This window comes from Fomitopsis serialis, assembly GCF_022376445.1.
Source record: "Fomitopsis serialis strain Sig1Antser10 chromosome Unknown B0H18scaffold_29, whole genome shotgun sequence".
NCBI classification, from domain to species: Eukaryota; Fungi; Basidiomycota; class Agaricomycetes; order Polyporales; family Fomitopsidaceae; genus Fomitopsis; species Fomitopsis serialis.
Window position 1 is genome coordinate 21,190 of NW_025954989.1, and position 20,359 is coordinate 41,548.

General features: G+C 51.3%; 7 protein-coding genes across 7 annotated transcripts; 5 read left to right on the plus strand and 2 right to left on the minus strand.

Annotated features, from left to right (window-relative positions):
* Window positions 1-758: 758 nt before the first annotated feature.
* B0H18DRAFT_1118628 (uncharacterized protein) lies at window positions 759-2,452 on the minus strand (the record flags this gene model as incomplete). Its single annotated transcript, XM_048033818.1, has 4 exons — window positions 759-863; window positions 923-1,874; window positions 1,928-2,291; window positions 2,344-2,452. The coding sequence occupies 4 exons, from the start codon at window positions 2,450-2,452 to the stop codon at window positions 759-761; spliced, it is 1,530 nt and encodes a 509-aa protein (XP_047893896.1).
* Window positions 2,453-2,771: 319 nt separating this feature from the next.
* Window positions 2,772-4,084, plus strand: B0H18DRAFT_1210787 (uncharacterized protein). The gene is made up of 2 exons (XM_048036389.1): window positions 2,772-3,805; window positions 3,868-4,084. Exon 1 carries the CDS (start codon window positions 2,827-2,829, stop codon window positions 3,796-3,798), a length of 972 nt encoding a protein of 323 aa, XP_047893897.1. The 5' UTR covers window positions 2,772-2,826; the 3' UTR covers window positions 3,799-3,805; window positions 3,868-4,084.
* A 478-nt stretch (window positions 4,085-4,562) lies between these two features.
* Window positions 4,563-5,774, plus strand: B0H18DRAFT_1004279 (uncharacterized protein). Its single transcript, XM_048028476.1, has 3 exons — window positions 4,563-5,278; window positions 5,344-5,599; window positions 5,656-5,774. The coding sequence occupies exons 1-2, from the start codon at window positions 4,576-4,578 to the stop codon at window positions 5,397-5,399; spliced, it is 759 nt and encodes a 252-aa protein (XP_047893898.1). The 5' UTR covers window positions 4,563-4,575; the 3' UTR covers window positions 5,400-5,599; window positions 5,656-5,774.
* A 1,149-nt stretch (window positions 5,775-6,923) lies between these two features.
* Window positions 6,924-8,893, minus strand: B0H18DRAFT_302362 (uncharacterized protein). Its single transcript, XM_048037455.1, has 3 exons — window positions 8,570-8,893; window positions 8,146-8,515; window positions 6,924-8,087 (listed from the first exon to the last, which is right to left on the minus strand). Exons 1-3 carry the CDS (start codon window positions 8,790-8,792, stop codon window positions 7,031-7,033), a joined length of 1,650 nt encoding a protein of 549 aa, XP_047893899.1. The 5' UTR covers window positions 8,793-8,893; the 3' UTR covers window positions 6,924-7,030.
* A 6,114-nt stretch (window positions 8,894-15,007) lies between these two features.
* On the plus strand, window positions 15,008-15,523 carry B0H18DRAFT_818862 (uncharacterized protein; the record flags this gene model as incomplete). The annotated part of the gene is made up of 4 exons (XM_048039279.1): window positions 15,008-15,131; window positions 15,190-15,312; window positions 15,355-15,431; window positions 15,479-15,523. Coding segments are annotated over 4 exons (369 nt in total), but the record flags the coding sequence as incomplete, so codon positions are not given.
* Window positions 15,524-15,582: 59 nt separating this feature from the next.
* On the plus strand, window positions 15,583-17,193 carry B0H18DRAFT_1094541 (mitochondrial ribosomal death-associated protein 3-domain-containing protein; the record flags this gene model as incomplete). Its single annotated transcript, XM_048032387.1, has 8 exons — window positions 15,583-15,621; window positions 15,671-15,782; window positions 15,833-15,925; window positions 15,971-15,981; window positions 16,003-16,247; window positions 16,295-16,439; window positions 16,497-16,770; window positions 16,825-17,193. The coding sequence occupies 8 exons, from the start codon at window positions 15,583-15,585 to the stop codon at window positions 16,923-16,925; spliced, it is 1,020 nt and encodes a 339-aa protein (XP_047893901.1). The 3' UTR covers window positions 16,926-17,193.
* Window positions 17,194-17,195: 2 nt separating this feature from the next.
* B0H18DRAFT_1004291 (uncharacterized protein) lies at window positions 17,196-18,591 on the plus strand. Its single transcript, XM_048028477.1, has 8 exons — window positions 17,196-17,222; window positions 17,314-17,371; window positions 17,424-17,530; window positions 17,590-17,682; window positions 17,742-17,979; window positions 18,001-18,004; window positions 18,042-18,135; window positions 18,189-18,591. Exons 2-8 carry the CDS (start codon window positions 17,335-17,337, stop codon window positions 18,504-18,506), a joined length of 891 nt encoding a protein of 296 aa, XP_047893902.1. The 5' UTR covers window positions 17,196-17,222; window positions 17,314-17,334; the 3' UTR covers window positions 18,507-18,591.
* The last annotated feature ends 1,768 nt before the right edge of the window (window positions 18,592-20,359 follow it).

Genomic DNA, 20,359 nt, shown 5'->3' on the forward strand with positions numbered 1-20,359 from the left:
ACTTCCTGCTACCTGGCGGTGGGATGCGCCGCCATATGGTGACATCGGAGGTGTTCAAGGTTGAGCTGCCGAATGGTGAGGTACAAGTCAGTAGGTCGCAGGTACGTGTGATATGCCAGACATCTCGGGCGTAGTGAAGGTAGGGACTGATGTACGTGTCCTGGGCTCTCGCAGCTGCCGTTGATCCTCGCATGGGCGATGTCGATACACAAGTCGCAAGGACAGACACTAGAGCGAGTCAAGGTCGATCTCGCCAAGGTGTTCGAGAAGGGTAAGTTACGTTCTCCGTCGCACTATCTTCCCCGCTGACGCCGCCTACAGGCCAGGCATACGTCGCGCTCTCTCGGGCGACAACATTAGATGGACTGGAGGTGAAGAACTTCGACGCGAGGAAGGTGCGCAGGCCCGTTTTCTCTCACTTTGCCACTGTACAGAACTCACATGGCCTCCGTGTCAGGTCTTGGCCCATCCCACTGTTGTAGAATGGACCAAAACCCTCACGACCGTAGCCGAATGAGACGCCTCATTAGCCGATTACCCTACCTCGCGGACTCACGTTACTTTATTCGCCCCCTCTCGCTGCATTTTACTTATCCTGTTTGTACACTGCCATCGACGTAATGCTCACTTCTCGCGATCATCGCCGAGCCCAGTGCACAGCCAATGCCTGAATTACTAAATGTATATACCCTGCAGCTCCCTACAGATCCTACGACAACATTCTCAAAACGCACGCAAGACACTTGAGGGCTATGACCTCAAGTCCACGAACTATCTATGGCGACGCACTGTGGCGTCTGATCAACGTCCTTGTCAGGCTCTGGGTTGAACGGCCCTCCTCGCTGTGGCACGTAGCAGAATTCCTGTCATGAAGCTCAGTGAGCACAGTGCGTACAATCCGTTTTCATCCCAGCGCACTCACGTCTACACCACATGCCGGATCACACTTCAACCACACTGGCCAGTCTAGCCACTCGATCAGCGCGTCGACCTGGGTCTTCCACTTCTCCACCAACGTGATGGCGACGTCCGAGCCCTTCTCTTCGACGTCGAACGCCTCGGTCCATGCGAGCGTCAATACACGGCAAATCTCATGCAGAACCTCACCGATGGCGTGACGTAGGATGCGCTCCTGCTTCGTGAAATTCTCAACAGGCAGGTGCGTGACGAAGTTTGTCGCGCAGCTGTGAGCGATCTGAGCGAACCACTCCGGTTCGCCGACCCCCGGGCGTTGCATATACGGAAGGAGGGAGACGATGAACTGCTTGCGCACCGTCCTGACCTGTTCGGATACGTTCGCCGCGGGCTGGTGGAGCAAATATTGCAGGTACGGCAGCCGGTCTGAGAACCTATCCTGTATGGCCCTTGCGAGTCCACGCCAGTCCACTCCGCTGCGCTCACTGGGATCGCGCCGTATCATCTCGACGACGTCAGAACGCACGCAGGCCATGTCTTCTGCGGAGATGTTGCCCGGCCTATAGTCGTCGCGGCGCACGGAGCGACGCGCAGCTAGGGTGGAGGGGTCGGGGTGCACCCGGACGTCGCCCGGGAAGTCGTTGTGCCAGCTTCCTGCGTGCCGTATCGAGTTGTTCATGACAGGCCAGGTACCTTTCCAACCCTCTGGCGGGTTGGGAGGGAAGCGAGGTTGGCGCAGGTCAGAATGGTGACCTTGCGCAGTACCGGGGACGTGTAGGCCATGAAAGGTGGCCTGGCCGTCGTAAGAGGGCCATCCAGGTATCACGACGGTGTGTGCAGAGCTCGTGCTATCATCTGGCTTGTCCGGACCGTGCGGAGGAGGGCGGCCGCCCTCGTTGACTGTAGGTATTGCGGACACAAGTTCCAACCCATCTGAGAAGTCGCAGTACATGATTTCACTGATGCCATGCTGAGTGACCACGAGGTGGAATGCATGCAACAGCCGACGTACAAGTCGAACTCCATTCTGATATACCCGTCCACACCAAATGGCTTGCCCCAAGCGCACGTCTGGTTGATGCGATCGACCTGAGACTGCCAGTCCCATGGCTTTCCATGATCAACCTCTCCCCAGACTAGGATGTCCTGCGCATCCGTCGTGCCGCTGAGTTCGTTCGCACTGCAGCCATCGAAGTACAGCAGTTTGAGTTTGTGGGTAGTGGTGAAGGTGAAGAGGGTGCCGTTCTCGCTTCTCGCGAATATGCGGGAGTGTTCCGGATCAAATGCGAGCCAGTCCATGTACGGGTAACCTCTATCTCCTCGACCATGATACAGCAGCGTCCCAGGCGGGATACTGGCTCTGACGATGGAGTGTCCTGATGCAGTGGTGTTAGACTGCAAGTACCGACGTAAAGAGGTCCTGCGCACCTCTCGGGTACCTTGAATTGGGCTTCATCTGCATGAGCGAGGCAAGAGAATGAAATACGAGGTTTCCAGTCGCGTCTTCACCGAGGGGTATGTCCCATGGAAGGGACATGGCAGCTAGGGAGCCAGGGATGGTGGCCGGTCGAATGAAAATGATTACCACGGCTCAAGACCCACTTCAGTGACCTAAGCTCATTTTGACATCCGGACATTGTGCTAGGCCCCTTTAACCAAGTATGCGATCACACGTTCACAGCTGATATGTACAGTGCGCGGTGAGCATACTTGTCCAAACTGGCCATATAGTATCTCGACGCGCGTAAGCTTAGTAAGCCACAGACGCGTCTGTGGCTGAACGCGTACCGGTTCGCACGTGGTTCATGCATCGCGAATTTGAATGCGTCGGAATTGAGACTCTACATATCCTCTTCTGGCATTCCCGCGTACTGGTCCTCACCGTCCCTGGTGTACTGCTTCCGAATTCAGATGATGCGGAAACCTTGGGCTCTCGGGTGGCTTGTCGACACAGAAGCCGTCGTTGAACTCTCCAGGTGTCTGAACCTCGTACGCGGGCCAAAAGCTGACGATGGACTTGCGGTCGAGGACGCGGGAGTCAAATACATCGTGAGCCGCCTTTGGTGGCCATACATGATGGAGTGCCTGGTTGATGACAACGAGAATCCCGAGCTTGTTTTCGCCATCTATGTCGACAACAAGCGCAGGTCGTACCCTCCTAGGTGGATTCCGCGCTCGCAGATGTTGTCGAGGAAGTGGGCCGACAAGCTGAACGAGCTGATGCCGCTCAAAGGCAGGGCTCAATGGTATCGTTGTGTCGATGGCTCACACACACCGTGGCGCTATCCGGATGACGACGACGACGAGAATGAAGTCTGGGTCGATGTTCTGCACACGTTGCCACAGCCCGAACCGGAGGAAGAAGCTGCCGTAGATGTTGTCGTGGAGGAATACGAGGTCGAGTACGGGGAGTACCATGAGGAGGAAGTTGAGTATGATGTTGGTGCCGAGGAAGACCTTGTGGAGAGCTATGAAGACGACCAAGAATCAAACGAAGTCGTGGACTACGCTGAGGATGGAGAAGAGTATCTCGAGGAAGGAGAGCAGGGCATGACGGGCTATCAAGACAGTACAGACTACGACGATGGCCCGGGGGCTATGGTGGGCGGCGACGGTGAAACTGCTGTATACGCCGATGAACGAGGCGCGGTGGACTTCGAAGACGACGACTCTGACACTGTTCGCGGCGACGAAGGTGCCGATGTGTGCGCTGGTGACGGTGGTGATGACGCGGTTGGATACGTCGGTGCTAACGATGACCGCCACGCTATCTCGAGCGAGGCGAACGTCCATCGCGGAAGGGTCGAGGAGGCGCCTTCATCTGGCAGCGTTGAGTTCCGTTCTGAAGTGGGCCTCGCGGGCGCGGCAGAAGATGCACTGTGATCATCCAGTACGTTCGTGTTCAATCCTACGCGAGTGCGTCGATGCTGACCGCCGTTTATTACTTAACAGGAACCGTCGCCCTGTCCTTTTTCCGTATCAATACCTGGGATTACCCACCCTCAGCATGCTGCTTCATTACTTTCTCCCATGGTTATGCTCGCTCAAACGCCGCTGTGATCTTTTACTACGTACTACGTCGCAACCCCTGGAATCAATCTCGCAGTCTTGTATAATATCCACACTGTTGTATGTATCAGCAGCATACACCGATCCTAGTTTACGTGCATATCCGCAGCTATGGCGGCTTAGAATTTCCGGCGTAGAATCGAAGGCGAACAGGGCCCAGGTCCCGTGCCCGAAGCCACAAACGCGTCTGTGGCTGCTACGCGTGTCTATATACTATCAACTTATTGCTCAGATGTGCGTATACTTTCTGACCTTGCATTCCCACTGACACCTCACTGACCTCTACCATACTCAGTGTCTCAAACCTGAACCGAGATGTCACGGAAGAAACCTTGGGCTCTCGGGTGGCTTGTCGACAAGGAAGCCGTCATCCGGCTCTCCAGGCATCTGAACCTCGTGCGCGGGCCAAAAGCTGGCAATGAAATAGAAGTCGAGTACGCGGGAGTCGACTACATCGTGGGTCGCCTTTGGTGGCCATACATCATGCGGTGCCTGGTTGGTGATAACGACTGGGACACCGAGCTCGTCTTTGCCATCTATGTCGATGACAAGCGCAGGTCGTACCCTCCTAGGTGGATTCCGCGCTCGCAGATGTTGTCGAGGAGGTGGGCCGACAAGCTTAACGAGCTGATGCCGCTCAAAGGCAAGGCCCAGTGGTACCGGTGTGTCGGCGGATCGCATACGCCGTGGTGCTATCCGGACGACGACGATGAGGATGAGGATGAGATCTGGGTCGACGTCCTGCACACGCTGCCACAGCCCGAACACGAGGAAGAAGCTAGCGCGGAGGAGTACGAAGCCGAGTACGGGGAGTACAATGAGGAGGATGGTGATGGTGCCGAAGAAGACCTGGAGTTCTATGAAGACGATCAGGAACTATCGCAAGTGGTGGATTACGCTGAAGGGGAGGAATATCTCGAGGAAGGAGAAGAGTACCTCGAGGGCGATACGGAGTACCTTGAGGAGGGGGTGATGGGCCATACAGACCACGACGAGGGGGCCATGTTGGGCGGCGATGGTGAAGTTGTCGTGTACGATGAGCAAGGCGCGGTGGACTTCGAAGACGACGACTCTGACACTGTTCGTGGTGACGAAGACGCCGACGCACGCACCGATAATGATGGTGGCAACGCTGTTGCTACTGTCGGCAATACCGACGACCGCGATGCCACCTCGAGCGTGGCCGACGTCCATTCCGAAGGGGTTGACGGCGTGGCCTCATATGGCGGCGAAGAGCTCCGTTCTGAAGTGAGCCCCGCGGGCGCTGCAAAAGATGCGTCGCAATACCTATTCGGTACGTTCACATTCACTACGTTAGTGTGTCAATGCTCACGCGCACGGCCGTTTGTCGCTCAACAGAGAAACGGCTGTCCTGTGTCACCTTTCCGCATACATACCTGGAATCCTCCCACTGACGCCTGTTGTTTCATCGCTTTCTCCCATAGCTATGCTCTTCAAATTGCTCGAATGCTGTTATACGTCGCAACCCCGGGATCAATCTCGTAGTCTTGTGTAATATCAACGCTGTTATAAGTATGTATGTATTAGCGTCATAAATCGATCCCAGTCTACGTGCATCATTCCACAGCTGTTGCGACTTAGGATTTCTGGGCTTCTTTAGTAACCACAGTCAACACTTCAGATGACGCTTCTATATCAATGACCTAGCACCTTGCAGTAATGCACACCCGAGTCTGACCGGCGTGCAACGTTCCGATAACTTCGGATGTAGCCACAGAAAGCCACAAACGCGTCTGTGGCTGAGAATCACTCCCCCGGATCCAATTAATACACTAATTACGCCGACTCGCCTCGATCTCATCGTTCATCGTGACATCGTATCCCGTACCCGACCCTGTCTTTTCGTTCGCGTTGAAAAATGTCTCTATCGCCCTGGGCCCTTGGATGGGTTGTGGACAAGGAATATCTCCTGCAGTTCGCTCGGCAACTCCAGCTCGTACAAGGACGCCTTGCGCATGCTCCCACAGCCCGATCCCGTCGATGAAGACGATGATACTGAAGACGACGCCGCGCGCGGGGAGTACGACGATGAAGGTATCGAACCTGATGCTGACACCGATGGTGAACTCGCCGGAGACGACCAAGAGGTGTTTGAATGCGAGGACTGTGACGAAGATGGCGCGTATCATACGGAGGAGGGTATATATTACACCGAGGAAGGCGAGGAGCCCGTCGGGACCGGCGTGGAGTACAGCCAGGATGCTATGGAGTATGCGGAAGTGGGGTATATGGATGGTACGGATGGGGACGTCTCGAGCGACGAAGGGTACGAGAGCGAAGTGTACGTTGGAGACCATGCGGCGCACTCCGAAGACGAAGGCGACTCGGTCACTGTTTGTGGCGATGAGGAGGTCGAAGCATGCGAGCCTGATCACTGCGATGTTGCGCCTGCAAGTGCCGACGACGATGGCGACGTGACCTCGGGGCACAGTTTGTCGCGTGGATGCGAATAACGCGCTCACCCAGCGACGTTCAGTTTGGCTCAGCAGACATCACGGAAGATTTGTCGTCGTCGTTGCTCCGTATGTTCATTATCCATCGCATACAGGCGTTGACTCCGCTAATTGCTGCTCTTTTTCGAACAGGAATCCTCGTACTATGATGACTTCAGCACCGTTCACTCGACCTGATCTCGATTCAAACTCACACCTTGAGATTCAGCCTCCGGCCCGACGTCCATTTACCTCTAAGCTGCGCAGAAACACGGCTACCACACTTGTTATGGATACCTCTGCTTGATATACTGCCCGATCGTGTAAGGCTCACCAGTCGCAGGCCGCACAAAACTAGTGTATTAGTAAGTCATATGTAGAATAGCATATACTACAGACTGATGGTCAACATCACTTCTGACCAGAATCGCATGAGACCGCACACCTGATATGGATAATCCTTGACTACGTTTCATCCTTCTCTAAAGTGGAGGCGGAAACCCGTCGAAGTCTATCGGAATACAGTGCGGTTCGTAGTCGCCATCAGGAACCCACGGCGCGCCTTGCGGCACCCAACAGAGCTCCTACGACAATCATGTCAACCTCATAGATCTGTATCCAACACAGGAAGCACTCACGTCGACGCCACAAGCGGGCTCGCATTTGATCCATACCGGCCAGTCAAGCCAGTCTACAAGCGAGTCGAATTCACCCCTCCACTTCTCCAGGTATCCTCGGACGACGTCGGCGGACTTCTCTTCCGCGTCGAAGGCATCTACCCAAGCCTCCGTGTAGACTCGACAGATCTCGTGCAGCACCTCCTCCACGGCGTGATGCAGAACGCGCTCCTGCTTCGTGAACTCTGCCCGCGGCAAGTGCCCCGTGAAGCGCGCCGCGCAGTCGCGCGCGATCCTCGGGAACCATGCCGGCTCCCCGATGTCTTCGCGGTGCATGTACGGGATGAGCGAGACGACGAGCTGCCTGCGGACCCTCGCCAGCCGTTCGGTGACGTTCGTCACCGGCTGGTGCAGAAGGTGCCGCACGTACGGGAGTCGGCCTGAAAAGCGGTCCTGGATGACCCGTGCAAGGGCCTCCCAGTCCACCCCGCTCGTCGCCGACGAGTTGCGTGTCATGACTTCGGCGATGTCCGCGCGCACGTGGGCGATGTCCGCCTGCGAGATGTTGCCCGGGCGGTACTCGTCCCGCGCCATTGTGCGACGCGCCTCGACGAGCGACGTCAGGGCTGGGTCGTAGAAGGAGAACATACTCGCGGGATCAACGCGGACGCGTACTTCTCCTGGGAACTGGTTGTGCCATGTCCCCGCGTTAAAGCCTTCGATGTCTAGGTCGGGCAGCGCCCCTTTCCATCCCTTGGGGTACGAACGTGGATCATCGACCAACTGATCTCTGAGCAGACCGTTCTCCTTGTCGAGCTGATTGTGGGTAAGCCCGTGGATCGTCGCTTCTGGAGTGCACTGGCCACGAGGGAGCCGATCTTGCCATGGCGGTGCAGAAAGATCGTCTTCTGATCGTGACGCGTCTGAGGGAGTCGGGAAAGGCGAAGAAGGATCCAAATCAGCTAACGAGTTCACACTCGACATGGTAGAGACAAGCTCCAGGCCCTGCGAGAAATCGCAGTACATGACCTCGCTGGGACATGTAGCAAGGAAAGTCAGCGCGAGGCATCTAGAGTAGCTGAAGCACGTACAAGTCGAATTCCATCCGCAGGAAACCGTCAATTCCGTATTGCCTTGCCCAAGCACATCCGTCGACTATACGGTCTATCTCGTGCCTCCACGGGCTTCCTGGGTCCCCTGTCCGGCCCGGCTCACCCCAGATCAAGATGTCTTGGGTGTCGCCCACACCGCCGTACTTGTTGCCGCTGCATCCGTCAAAGTAGACGAGCTGCAGATCGCGAGTTGCGATGTACGTCAGCAAGGTGCCGTTCGTGCCAAAGGCAAACATCATGGAGTGCTCGAGGTCGAACGCGATCCAGTCCATCGACGGGCAGCCGCGTAAAAATCTCCCGTGGTGAAGCACAGTGCCCTTCGGGATGATCGCACGCGCAATGGAGTGGCCTGAGTCCGAGATTAGTGACTGGACGTAACAAGGAGTTGGAGCAGGAATCGTACCAATAGGGTACTTGGAGTTCGGCATCATTTGCAGAAGAGATGCCAGAGACTGGAATACGAGGTTGCCCGTCGCGTCTTCGCTTAGACGTTCGTTCCATGGGCGGGAGTGCCATGCTCGGGGTGACGTATCGACCGAAGGTGTGAGCGGCACTTGCGAAGCACTAATCAAGGCCCACAGTCTCACTGAAAGTAAGATGGGGGCAAGTCTTCTCCACCAGCACATTGTTCTGGACAGCGGAGAGAGGCCTGAGCACTGGCCGTTCGGAGAATTGAAGTGACTGACGCAGATACGGTGAAGCGATCAAGCCTGGCGCACTGTGCAAGTAAGTCGCAGCGCGATAACCTCGCTGCGGCGCAGAACCTGTACTGACGATAAGTAATGTCAGTCAACAACACACTCCCGCGATACTATTGCCCGCGTCAGGATCAGGCCATATGGGAGCCATAACGGCGTGTGGCACACTGGACGAAAATTGCGATATTTTCATGTGAAAGATTGTAAACAAGAGGCCAAACAATTTTTGTGTATTTCATCTGAGAATGATCTTCAAAATGATTGAAAATATCTTTGCTCTCCTTCTTAGTGACAGATTGGAAAAGGATTGATGAGAGCTTTGAAATCATTTGATTGCTGTCATACATGTGTCTTTCTGCCTCAATGATTCAATAAGTATATGAGACATACTAGCAATCAATTTGACTCTAATGATTACAGAAAGATACAAAACCAGAACTTGAAGTCCTGATTGTCAATCCTTGCTTGAACTTTCTGTTGAGAATGATAGTGATTTGGTTTTGAATCTTATGGCCTTGAAGTATTGAAGAAAGATGGTAAACAATGATCATAGAACAGGATTTCAAATCTTATGAACAGATTTTGTGGCCAATGATAAGAAGGATATTATAAATCCAGTCTCTATCAGTGTACATCTTGCTACAGTGCATATTGTGTCATGTTCTGCATATGTTTACTAGGTTTTATCATGAATGATTTAAAAAAGATTGCAGACATTTTTCTCTATCTTTTGGCAAGAAGGATCACTTTATTATGCTAGATGGCCAGGCATCATGGTTGTATGTTACATCTGTGATCCAGCCGTCATTCATTCAGAGATCATTAGCTTTGAAAGATACATAATGGATTGTCACACCCTGTTATGAATCTTACAGCTGTAACATGTACTCGAAAGAGACGTAACTGGCTGTCACACCCTGTTATGAATCCTTTTGCCATCATGTTCCATGAAGGATGTCAAAATGATTGTCACACCCTGTTATGAATCTTTTTGTGATCACTTTCCTCAAAAGATACATAAATGATTGTGACAGACTGTGAATTTGCAAGGGGTTTAATTCAGTCACAAATAGAGCCATCATAGCAGCAATCATGTACAGCTGTGGACACTGTGCCACTGTGGTGGTCCCTGCCAAACAGAGGCTATGAATGGTCTGTGCCACATGCATTCCATATATGTCATTCTCTTTTGTTCAATCAGGGTCAGCTTTTACCCCCATTCACAATGTACACAGAAGTGCAGAGTACAACACAACTTACTTCCATGTGTAGTGTGTGGTGCAGGAATGTATTGTACATGCTACAATACACACTGAGATGTACATTGTGAGTGGCACAGCACATTGATGTACTTCAATGAATGTGATGCACATCTGGATATACATTGTACATAGTCAAATAGAGCATGGCCTGCTTGGTCAAGGCCAATGTATGTGGGAATGTATCATACATGCTACGATGTACACTGGGATGTACATTGTGAGTGGCACAGCACATTGATATAGTTCAGCCAATGCAATGTACATGTGGATGCACATTATGCATAGTCACCAGAGCATGGCCTGTTTTATCAAGGCCAATGTATGCAAGATTGTACTGTACATGTAATGATGTACATTGGGATGTACAATGCAAGTGGCTGAGCATGTTAATGTACCTCAACAAATGCCATGTGCATCTGTATATACATTGTGCATTGCCAATAGACCATAGCCTGCTTGGTCAAGATCAATATATGCAGGAATATACTGTACTTGATGCAATGTACACTGGGATGTACATTGTGAGTGGCACAGCACATTATTGTACCTCAACAAATGCCATGTGCATCTGTATGTACATTGTGCATTGCCAATAGACCATAGCCTGCTTGGTCAAGGTTAATATATGCAGGAATGTACCATACATGCTATGATGTACACTGAGATGTACATCATGAGTGGCACAGCACATTAATGTACCTCAACAAATGCCATGTGCATCTGTATGTACATTGTGCATTGCCAATAGACCATAGCCTGCTTGGTCAAGGTTAATATATGCAGGAATATACTGTACTTGATACAATGTACACTGGGATGTACATTGTGAGTGGCACAGCACATTAATGTACCTCAACAAATGCCATGTGCATCTGTATGTACATTGTGCATTGCCAATAGACCATAGCCTGCTTGGTCAAGGTTAATATATGCAGGAATATACTGTACTTGATACAATGTACACTGGGATGTACATTGTGAGTGGCACAGCACATTATTGTACCTCAACAAATGCCATGTGCATCTGTATGTACATTGTGCATTGCCAATAGACCATAGCCTGCTTGGTCAAGGTTAATATATGCAGGAATGTACCATACATGCTATGATGTACACTGAGATGTACATCATGAGTGGTGGCACAGCACATTAATGTACCTCAACAAATGCCATGTGCATCTGTATGTACATTGTGCATTGCCAATAGACCATAGCCTGCTTGGTCAAGGTTAATATATGCAGGAATGTACCATACATGCTATGATGTACACTGAGATGTACATCATGAGTGGCACAGCACATTTGAGATGTATGTTGCATTGGTTGAAGTACATTAATGTGCTCTGCTACTTGCAGTGTACATCTCAATGTACAATGTAGCACATACAGTACATTGCCACATACAACAACATTAACCAAGCAGGCCATGCTCTGTTGACAATGCAAAATGTACATTCAGATGTGCATTATATTCATTAAAGTACATGAATGTGCTGTGCCACTCACTATGTACATCCCAGTGTACATCATAGCATGTACAGTACATTGCTGCATACATCAATCTTGACCAGGCAGGCCATGCTCTATTGACTATGCATAGTGTACATCCAGATGTGCATTGTATTTATTGAGGTACATTAATGTGCTGTGCCACTCACAATGTACATCCCAGTGTACATTGTATCAAGTACAGTATATTCCTGCATATATTAACCTTGACCAAGCAGGCTATGGTCTATTGGCAATGCACAATGTACATACAGATGCACATGGCATTTGTTGAGGTACATTAATGTGCTGTGCCACTCACAATGTACATCCCAGTGTACATTGTATCAAGTACAGTATATTCCTGCATATATTAACCTTGACCAAGCAGGCTATGGTCTATTGGCAATGCACAATGTACATACAGATGCACATGGCATTTGTTGAGGTACATTAATGTGCTGTGCCACTCATGATGTACATCTCAGTGTACATCATAGCATGTATGGTACATTCCTGCATATATTAACCTTGACCAAGCAGGCTATGGTCTATTGGCAATGCACAATGTACATACAGATGCACATGGCATTTGTTGAGGTACAATAATGTGCTGTGCCACTCACAATGTACATCCCAGTGTACATTGCATCAAGTACAGTATATTCCTGCATATATTGATCTTGACCAAGCAGGCTATGGTCTATTGGCAATGCACAATGTATATACAGATGCACATGGCATTTGTTGAGGTACATTAACATGCTCAGCCACTTGCATTGTACATCCCAATGTACATCATTACATGTACAGTACAATCTTGCATACATTGGCCTTGATAAAACAGGCCATGCTCTGGTGACTATGCATAATGTGCATCCACATGTACATTGCATTGGCTGAACTATATCAATGTGCTGTGCCACTCACAATGTACATCCCAGTGTACATCGTAGCATGTATGATACATTCCCACATACATTGGCCTTGACCAAGCAGGCCATGCTCTATTTGACTATGTACAATGTATATCCAGATGTGCATCACATTCATTGAAGTACATCAATGTGCTGTGCCACTCACAATGTACATCTCAGTGTGTATTGTAGCATGTACAATACATTCCTGCACCACACACTACACATGGAAGTAAGTTGTGTTGTACTCTGCACTTCTGTGTACATTGTGAATGGGGGTAAAAGCTGACCCTGATTGAACAAAAGAGAATGACATATATGGAATGCATGTGGCACAGACCATTCATAGCCTCTGTTTGGCAGGGACCACCACAGTGGCACAGTGTCCACAGCTGTACATGATTGCTGCTATGATGGCTCTATTTGTGACTGAATTAAACCCCTTGCAAATTCACAGTCTGTCACAATCATTTATGTATCTTTTGAGGAAAGTGATCACAAAAAGATTCATAACAGGGTGTGACAATCATTTTGACATCCTTCATGGAACATGATGGCAAAAGGATTCATAACAGGGTGTGACAGCCAGTTACGTCTCTTTCGAGTACATGTTACAGCTGTAAGATTCATAACAGGGTGTGACAATCCATTATGTATCTTTCAAAGCTAATGATCTCTGAATGAATGACGGCTGGATCACAGATGTAACATACAACCATGATGCCTGGCCATCTAGCATAATAAAGTGATCCTTCTTGCCAAAAGATAGAGAAAAATGTCTGCAATCTTTTTTAAATCATTCATGATAAAACCTAGTAAACATATGCAGAACATGACACAATATGCACTGTAGCAAGATGTACACTGATAGAGACTGGATTTATAATATCCTTCTTATCATTGGCCACAAAATCTGTTCATAAGATTTGAAATCCTGTTCTATGATCATTGTTTACCATCTTTCTTCAATACTTCAAGGCCATAAGATTCAAAACCAAATCACTATCATTCTCAACAGAAAGTTCAAGCAAGGATTGACAATCAGGACTTCAAGTTCTGGTTTTGTATCTTTCTGTAATCATTAGAGTCAAATTGATTGCTAGTATGTCTCATATACTTATTGAATCATTGAGGCAGAAAGACACATGTATGACAGCAATCAAATGATTTCAAAGCTCTCATCAATCCTTTTCCAATCTGTCACTAAGAAGGAGAGCAAAGATATTTTCAATCATTTTGAAGATCATTCTCAGATGAAATACACAAAAATTGTTTGGCCTCTTGTTTACAATCTTTCACATGAAAATATCGCAATTTTCGTCCAGTGGCAGTGTTGGCAGATCCGCGGAGTCTGGACGCCGTACCAGTGAGTCGGCCTGGGTCGCTTTTTGCGCGGAAGCGAAGACACGAAGCTGCAGTCGTTGCAGACCACGCAAATGCTCATGTACAGAAGATGAAGGTTGAGGATACGACAGGGATACGACTCGGAGGCAACAATCGGAGACTCCGACACAGAGTCTGGTCCCAGTATGGCATGCCCGAACTCTCCGGGGTGGTCCTCCCGGGCGGGCCGGTCGTCGATCGAACCTCGATGGCGTGGGACACGGTGCGATGAGCGCAGGATGCACTGAGGAGGCATATGAGCGTCGGCCTTCACGTTGTACTTGCATACTTGCCCGCGACACTGCTGGTGTGCACATTTGCGCAACCGATGCTTAAGACCTGTGCATTACTCTTCGTACTCTACGGTCTCTGATGGGCCGTTGCCACCGCGTCTCCCAAGCTGAGAACATCGCGGAGCAAGCTTGCTGGGAGTAGTAATTTGAACATGATTCCGGTATGTCCATCTTGATTCGTGAGTCCGCATTATGCTGAGAAGCGCGTTCAATGACTAGTACATCCATTGCAACGGCCTTTCATGATCTGGCAGCAACGTGGAAGTCAGCTACGTATAGATCGTCTGTTCATGGCAAGATCTGGCCATGAGACCGCATCACGGAATCCTGAAGGCACAGAAAGCCGCCGGCCCGCCTTGGTCCCTTCTTGTCGTCAGACCGAAGCTCGCACCAGAACGTCAATCCTTCAAGCTCAAGATCTCAAGAGCTCATGCCTCAGCAAAAGCCAATAGATTGGAAACTTTGTCGCTTGTGCAGAGTTCTTGACACCGTCTTGATGAGTAGGCCCTTGGACACTTGAGGACCACTGTTCCATTGCGCTCATTCTCCGTGATCTCACACTGGCGGCGAAAACTGGTCTGCGTCACTTACAGTCACTTGATGAAACCCGTCACGCGGTCACGCCCTCCATCATGGAATCGTGAAACTCATTGCCGCAGAAGGCTTCCAGAAAGTCTGAGGCGCATATATAGGCGGACGCTCAAGTGAAGGACGTCGGACCGCAACACCTTGTCCAGATGGCCGTCCGACTACTCACCCTTGTGCCGCTACTGTTCCTAGGGGTTCGCAGGGTTCAGATTACGTCCACGACGCGGCAGACTATCCATGGCGTTGGCGCGTCGGGAGCGTGGTGGACGCTTGACCTCGCGCTCTTTCCGGATGATGTTCGCCAGAACGTCTCCAACCTGCTCTTGAACCAGAATAGTGGTATGTCTACCTCCGTTTCCATGGGACCGAAATATCTGGATTTCGTGCTATGCAGGTCTCGGCCTCACCGATTATCGATACAACCTTGGAGGCGGTGGAGTCGGTATCACTACATGGGATAGGGCACCGGAGACTCCATACGTTAGGAAGTCAGACTGGCATCCCACCGTATGCCATTGTGAACTTACTGGTTTGTGCTGTTCAGCGATGGCGTGTACAGCAGGTACTTACTACCTCAAGGAAGCTGCTCTGCAAGGTGTGCCCGTGTTCACGCTATTCGTGAACAGTGCCGTGAGTGTGCTTTGTATCCCAAGTCTCTGGCGCGACTGACACTTAGCATGTAGCCGATGACTAGCAACAATCAAAGCTGTGGGGGCAACCTCGTCACGGAGCGCATCCCCGCATACGTGCAGTATCTCACCGGTTCCCGGCTTCGCAGAATGAAGCTATGCGTGCGTTCGGTGTTCCGGACAGCCCACTTCGCGACGTAAGCCCCTGTTTCATCATCAACTACTCTGTCTGACGCACAAGACTAGTTCCGGATACTTTCAAGGCCGTGCTCTGTCGTCCGGGACGTCACCATCAGTGCACTGAACATTCTGGACGGTGCTAGCGACAAGTCAAGTCGGGACACTAGACTGATCATGAGCGAGTCTTGATACCTCTTCGCTGCGAAAACCACTAACGCTGCCTCGTAGCCGGACCGACTGGTTGTGGCAAGGGCTATCTGCTACTGCAGACAGTAGAAAATGCAGCACATAGTGACTGGATCGTGATGTACATCCCGCGAGGTATGATCTCTCTCTATGAGCAGACACCCCTCTAATGCTTCTCAGGATTGCACCTCGTTGACTCGTCTAGGGACTAGGCCTATGACGCGCGAACGCGGACATATTCTCAGCCAGCGTATTCCGACCAGCTGCTCCGCAGGTTCCTTAGTGTCAACGAGCGGCTCATCGAAACGCCAAAGACTCGGGAGCATGTCTCGCTGGAAAACGCTCCTGTGCCCGCTGGCTCCCCTCTTAGCGAGCTTGTAAAAGCAGGCGTACAGGACCCGGTCAATGCGCCTGTGGTTCTAGCTGTTCTGATGGATGAGCTGTCGCACCAGTCAACGTAATTATCCGTCTATCATTTCTGGGTGTCGGCTTATTTCTCGATAGATATCCTGTGCTGCTCGCCGTAGACGATATGCAGGCTATGTACGGCTACAGTCTGTACCGTGACGCGCACTACCGACAAATTATGGCGCAGCACCTGGCGATCCCGCGAATGATCCTTGAATACGCGAGCGGCAAGAAGGCTTTCGTACGTTCCATTTACTTTCCTACAGGCTGCTAACGCCTCATGCTTTGCTCTACTCAGCCACATGGTGCGGTCATGGGAGCAGCAGGCACCCAGCATACTGCGTTCAAGATGCCATTCGAGCTGTGCGAAGCCCTTGGTCTGCCGCCGCCACGTCCTGCAGGGCCTTACACGAAGCGCTCGCCGGAGACTACGGAGTTCGCGCGGGGCCTGAAGAACTTTCCTGTGTCGCCGCGCATGAGCGTCAGCGAATCCGCGTCGCTTTTTGAGGTCTGGATGCAGGACAAGGCGCTGCACACGGGCGAAGTGCGCCTCAACGATGAGCTGCGATCTGGTGCGTTATGTCCTCTTGACTCTGGCTCTTGTGATTGATCTTGGTGTGGTGTAGTGCCAAACGACGAGCTGTTCATGTCCAAGTATGCCGAGGCTGACGGGAATCCCAGGGCGTTCGTGCAGAACGGGCTTTTGGCAACACAAATGACGCTGTAGATTGGGTCTTAATGTCGTACTAATTACTCGTCCGCACATTTCACAGTGCATCCCATTTCCACGCGACGTTCTACGGTTTTTGATATCGCGAGTGACAGGGCTAGACTCCCCTGCCGTACCACTGCCACGGTCGCGTGATAAGGCGGAGGTCAGGACTCGACGGCGTACAATCTCGTCGATGAATTGATATTGACGCGTGTCCTTGCTCGTGGGCGGTCAGGAAGCTTCCTCCGCTTCGCGGGATCCTGCACGCAGGTCATATCCATCTGGAGACTCCGTCGATCTTGTCGTTATCACGTACGCGTGCAGATGTAGCCTAATATCCCGAGATACTGATATAATCGGGCTTCCTGGACATCGTTGAACGATATCCCTCCACTTCACTCAGCCAGCATACCACTGCGAGTAGATGAGTGTTGCCTCAGAAACCATTTCGGCGACGCATGGTATGTTCCGCGACGTCGTGATTATCCGTTCTCACTGTGAAGCAACCCGCAGGTCCACGGAGAAAGTTTTGGCCACGTCCTCAGAACATAATGAAACTGGGTTCATTTTCTCAGGCGATGGGACTCGGTCGCACGGACCCAAAGTTCACTCGGTTTACAGTGCGTTGCTTTTGTGAGATCAAGTCACCTTGAACTGACTTGGCCTTTCAATCACAAAGAGCGGCGTGCGGACGCTTGTGTCGGAACATCTAGATGTGTTGCAACTCTTTCAAGATCAAGACCCCGAGCGGTGGACCGCATTCTCTAACGAGGTGACCAGTATGGCTTCGACTTTGACAGGTGCCTCACACAGCTTTTGTCCCGGGCGCAGGTCGTAAGCCAGTTTCCATTCATCAAGACCGAATACGAAGACGCCTGGCCTATTGATGGATACACCCGTCGTTGGCTCAAGAGGATGCGGTGGAAGCACAAACAAGCGATGAAGAATGCCAATCAGGATCAACAAGGGGGACCCAATGAAGATGGAGACGCCGGTACCATCCGCAAGAGTGGGCGGCTTCGCAGGAGCCGAGGAATGCCGCGGTTCGGCCCCATATCATTACCAATCGAGAAGGGTAAGTCAAGGGGATGAAATCCATGTTCGTTCATTGAATCTGAATCACCACCGACAGGTCCTATCGCCTGCTGAGTCGTCGAGCTCTAGTACGGCGTCTGACTCTGAGTCTACATATCGTGACACACCTTCAGTGGGTCCGTCTGTATCGGTGAGAGTCCGCCGCCGCTCGTGTGAATGAGCACTCATCGCATTCTCTTCCAGGTAAGAACGGTCCATGCCATCCAGACCGCCCGTTCTGGGAAGGCCCCGGCTATGACCCGCCACCAAACTACCGCCTCCGCCGGTACAGCACCGAGCAAGCCACACGACGGGGTCATCCGTGCCTTCCTCCAGTCGCTGAACCCAGATCTAGAAGACCTCACGCACAAGTTCATCGGCGCGGGAATTGTCAACAAAACCTGTCTCATCGCTCTCGCGGGCATGCCCGACTGGGAAAAGGATAAGCTGCTCCGGGATGATCTGTCCCTTACGGCGTTCCAATCTCGGGTCGTTCGCGTCGGACTCGCAGACCTGTTGTAACCGTAGATGAGCGTGTGAGTGCTGTACGAAACGAATCGGAATAAGCGTTGTCGCACTTCGACCTTGTGTTACCGTTATGTGCATATCTGTTATCAAGACTAGTTTGTGCATCTCCACGGGAAGAGAGCTGTAGCGTTGAGGTACGTGATTTGGCTTCCTGATTACGTTGTATAGGCGTCGCTTTCTAATAACATTTCATATCAGGTAGTCGGGCACCCACCAGATGTGCGATATCACAACGGTAGCCCGACGTAATACATCCCGGTACGCCGTGCGTGGGCAGTGAAGATCGTTGTGTATTCTTTGCGAATCTCAATCGTGCCGCCCAGGATTAATGACAACGGTAGCCAAGCTGTCGATCCTCCCTCGTCAGTCGTGCTATCTTCAACCCATGTGTGAAGCTTGAAGTCGGGCTGATTGGACCTCCGTAGATAGATTCCAGTACCCATACCGCAAAACCCAGAACATACACACCGCCGAGGATCATCGAGCAGAGATGCCGCCTGTCACGGTGCCAGCTCTACTCGTCCGTTGCCTGTCAGCTCGCACTAACGTTGACTCCTGGTATGCAATCGTTGCTACTTATACCATGACAGACATGACACCTCTGGATTGTTTGCTACCGTGCTACGGTTGTTCTTGATTCAAGCTCATGTTCGTGTTCAAGATTCTCTGTTATCTTGTGTCGATCCTCGAAGCACTGACCTCGACTGAGACAGACTACGGCCTGAGTAATCTCTGCACGTGATCGTCCTGGATCGCGGACTACCGTGACATTCTTGTCGAAGAAGGCATTCTCGATGCACTCAACTACGTTGTTATCACACCATGCTCAACCAGTCTCGAAAACCGAAGCTAGTAAGAGGAGTCACAGCGGCTGAGACCAGTGACCGAGATCGCGCACATTCCCCCGCTGAGTCAGTCAGTCAGAATCGGGAAGCTCTCATCTAGAACTTTTCAGTCATAAGTATTGCGGGTATCGTCACTCTCGCCGCTATGCAGAAGACATGTCTATGTCTGACGTCTATCTATCATTGCATTTCAACGCGGAGTGACAACGCATGATGCAATCCCAAGTTGTGTTATCACCGTGAAGTTCAGTAAGTCACAGCCGGGTTTTTGTGTGCGCGGGGGCTACTCATTTAATGGGTTGTTTTCAGGGTACTTTGGAGCCGGCTTACCGGCATGGCAAGGTACGAAACAGTTAGCGTACAGCGAGCCCGACGACACTTTCGGCAGCTGCACTCAAGAGGGTATGCAGGTTGTCCCTCAACAGCGCGCGGAGGTTGTGACTACCCTCGCTGCATCGCTGAAGGCAGCCGGCCTCTCTACGCAGGTCATCTCTGATGAATCTTCAGAAACAAGTCAGTCGGCTCGTTTCCCAAACGATGTGTGGGACCTTCTAAATGGGCTGTACAGCCAACTACTCGAACGACGAGCCGGTTTGGCTCAATACGACCGTGGGCGAGTCTTTAGGTGGGAACTGCCACCACCTGTACGATTTTGCAAGTGCGGCGACGCAACAAGAGGTCTTTGCGCACGGGCGCAACTTGAGCGGCGGCGTGCCAACCTGGTTCACGGAGATATGCTGTGAGTACGACGACGCTAGGATATTTGTTCAATTGACGTCATCTGGGATCAGGCTACAATGCGGCGAACTCAGATGATTCCGACAATCCTCTCGCCGAACTCACTTTCGGCTCGCAGTATGATCCTACAATGCTTAGCGGCCTCCGTATGGCGCATATTGTTTGACAGTCATTCACTTATGCAGAAGACTCGCATTGGTAAGTGGGCGTACATCGGTCGAATCCGTACCTATTAAATGTTATGTCTATTCCAAGGGACTGGTG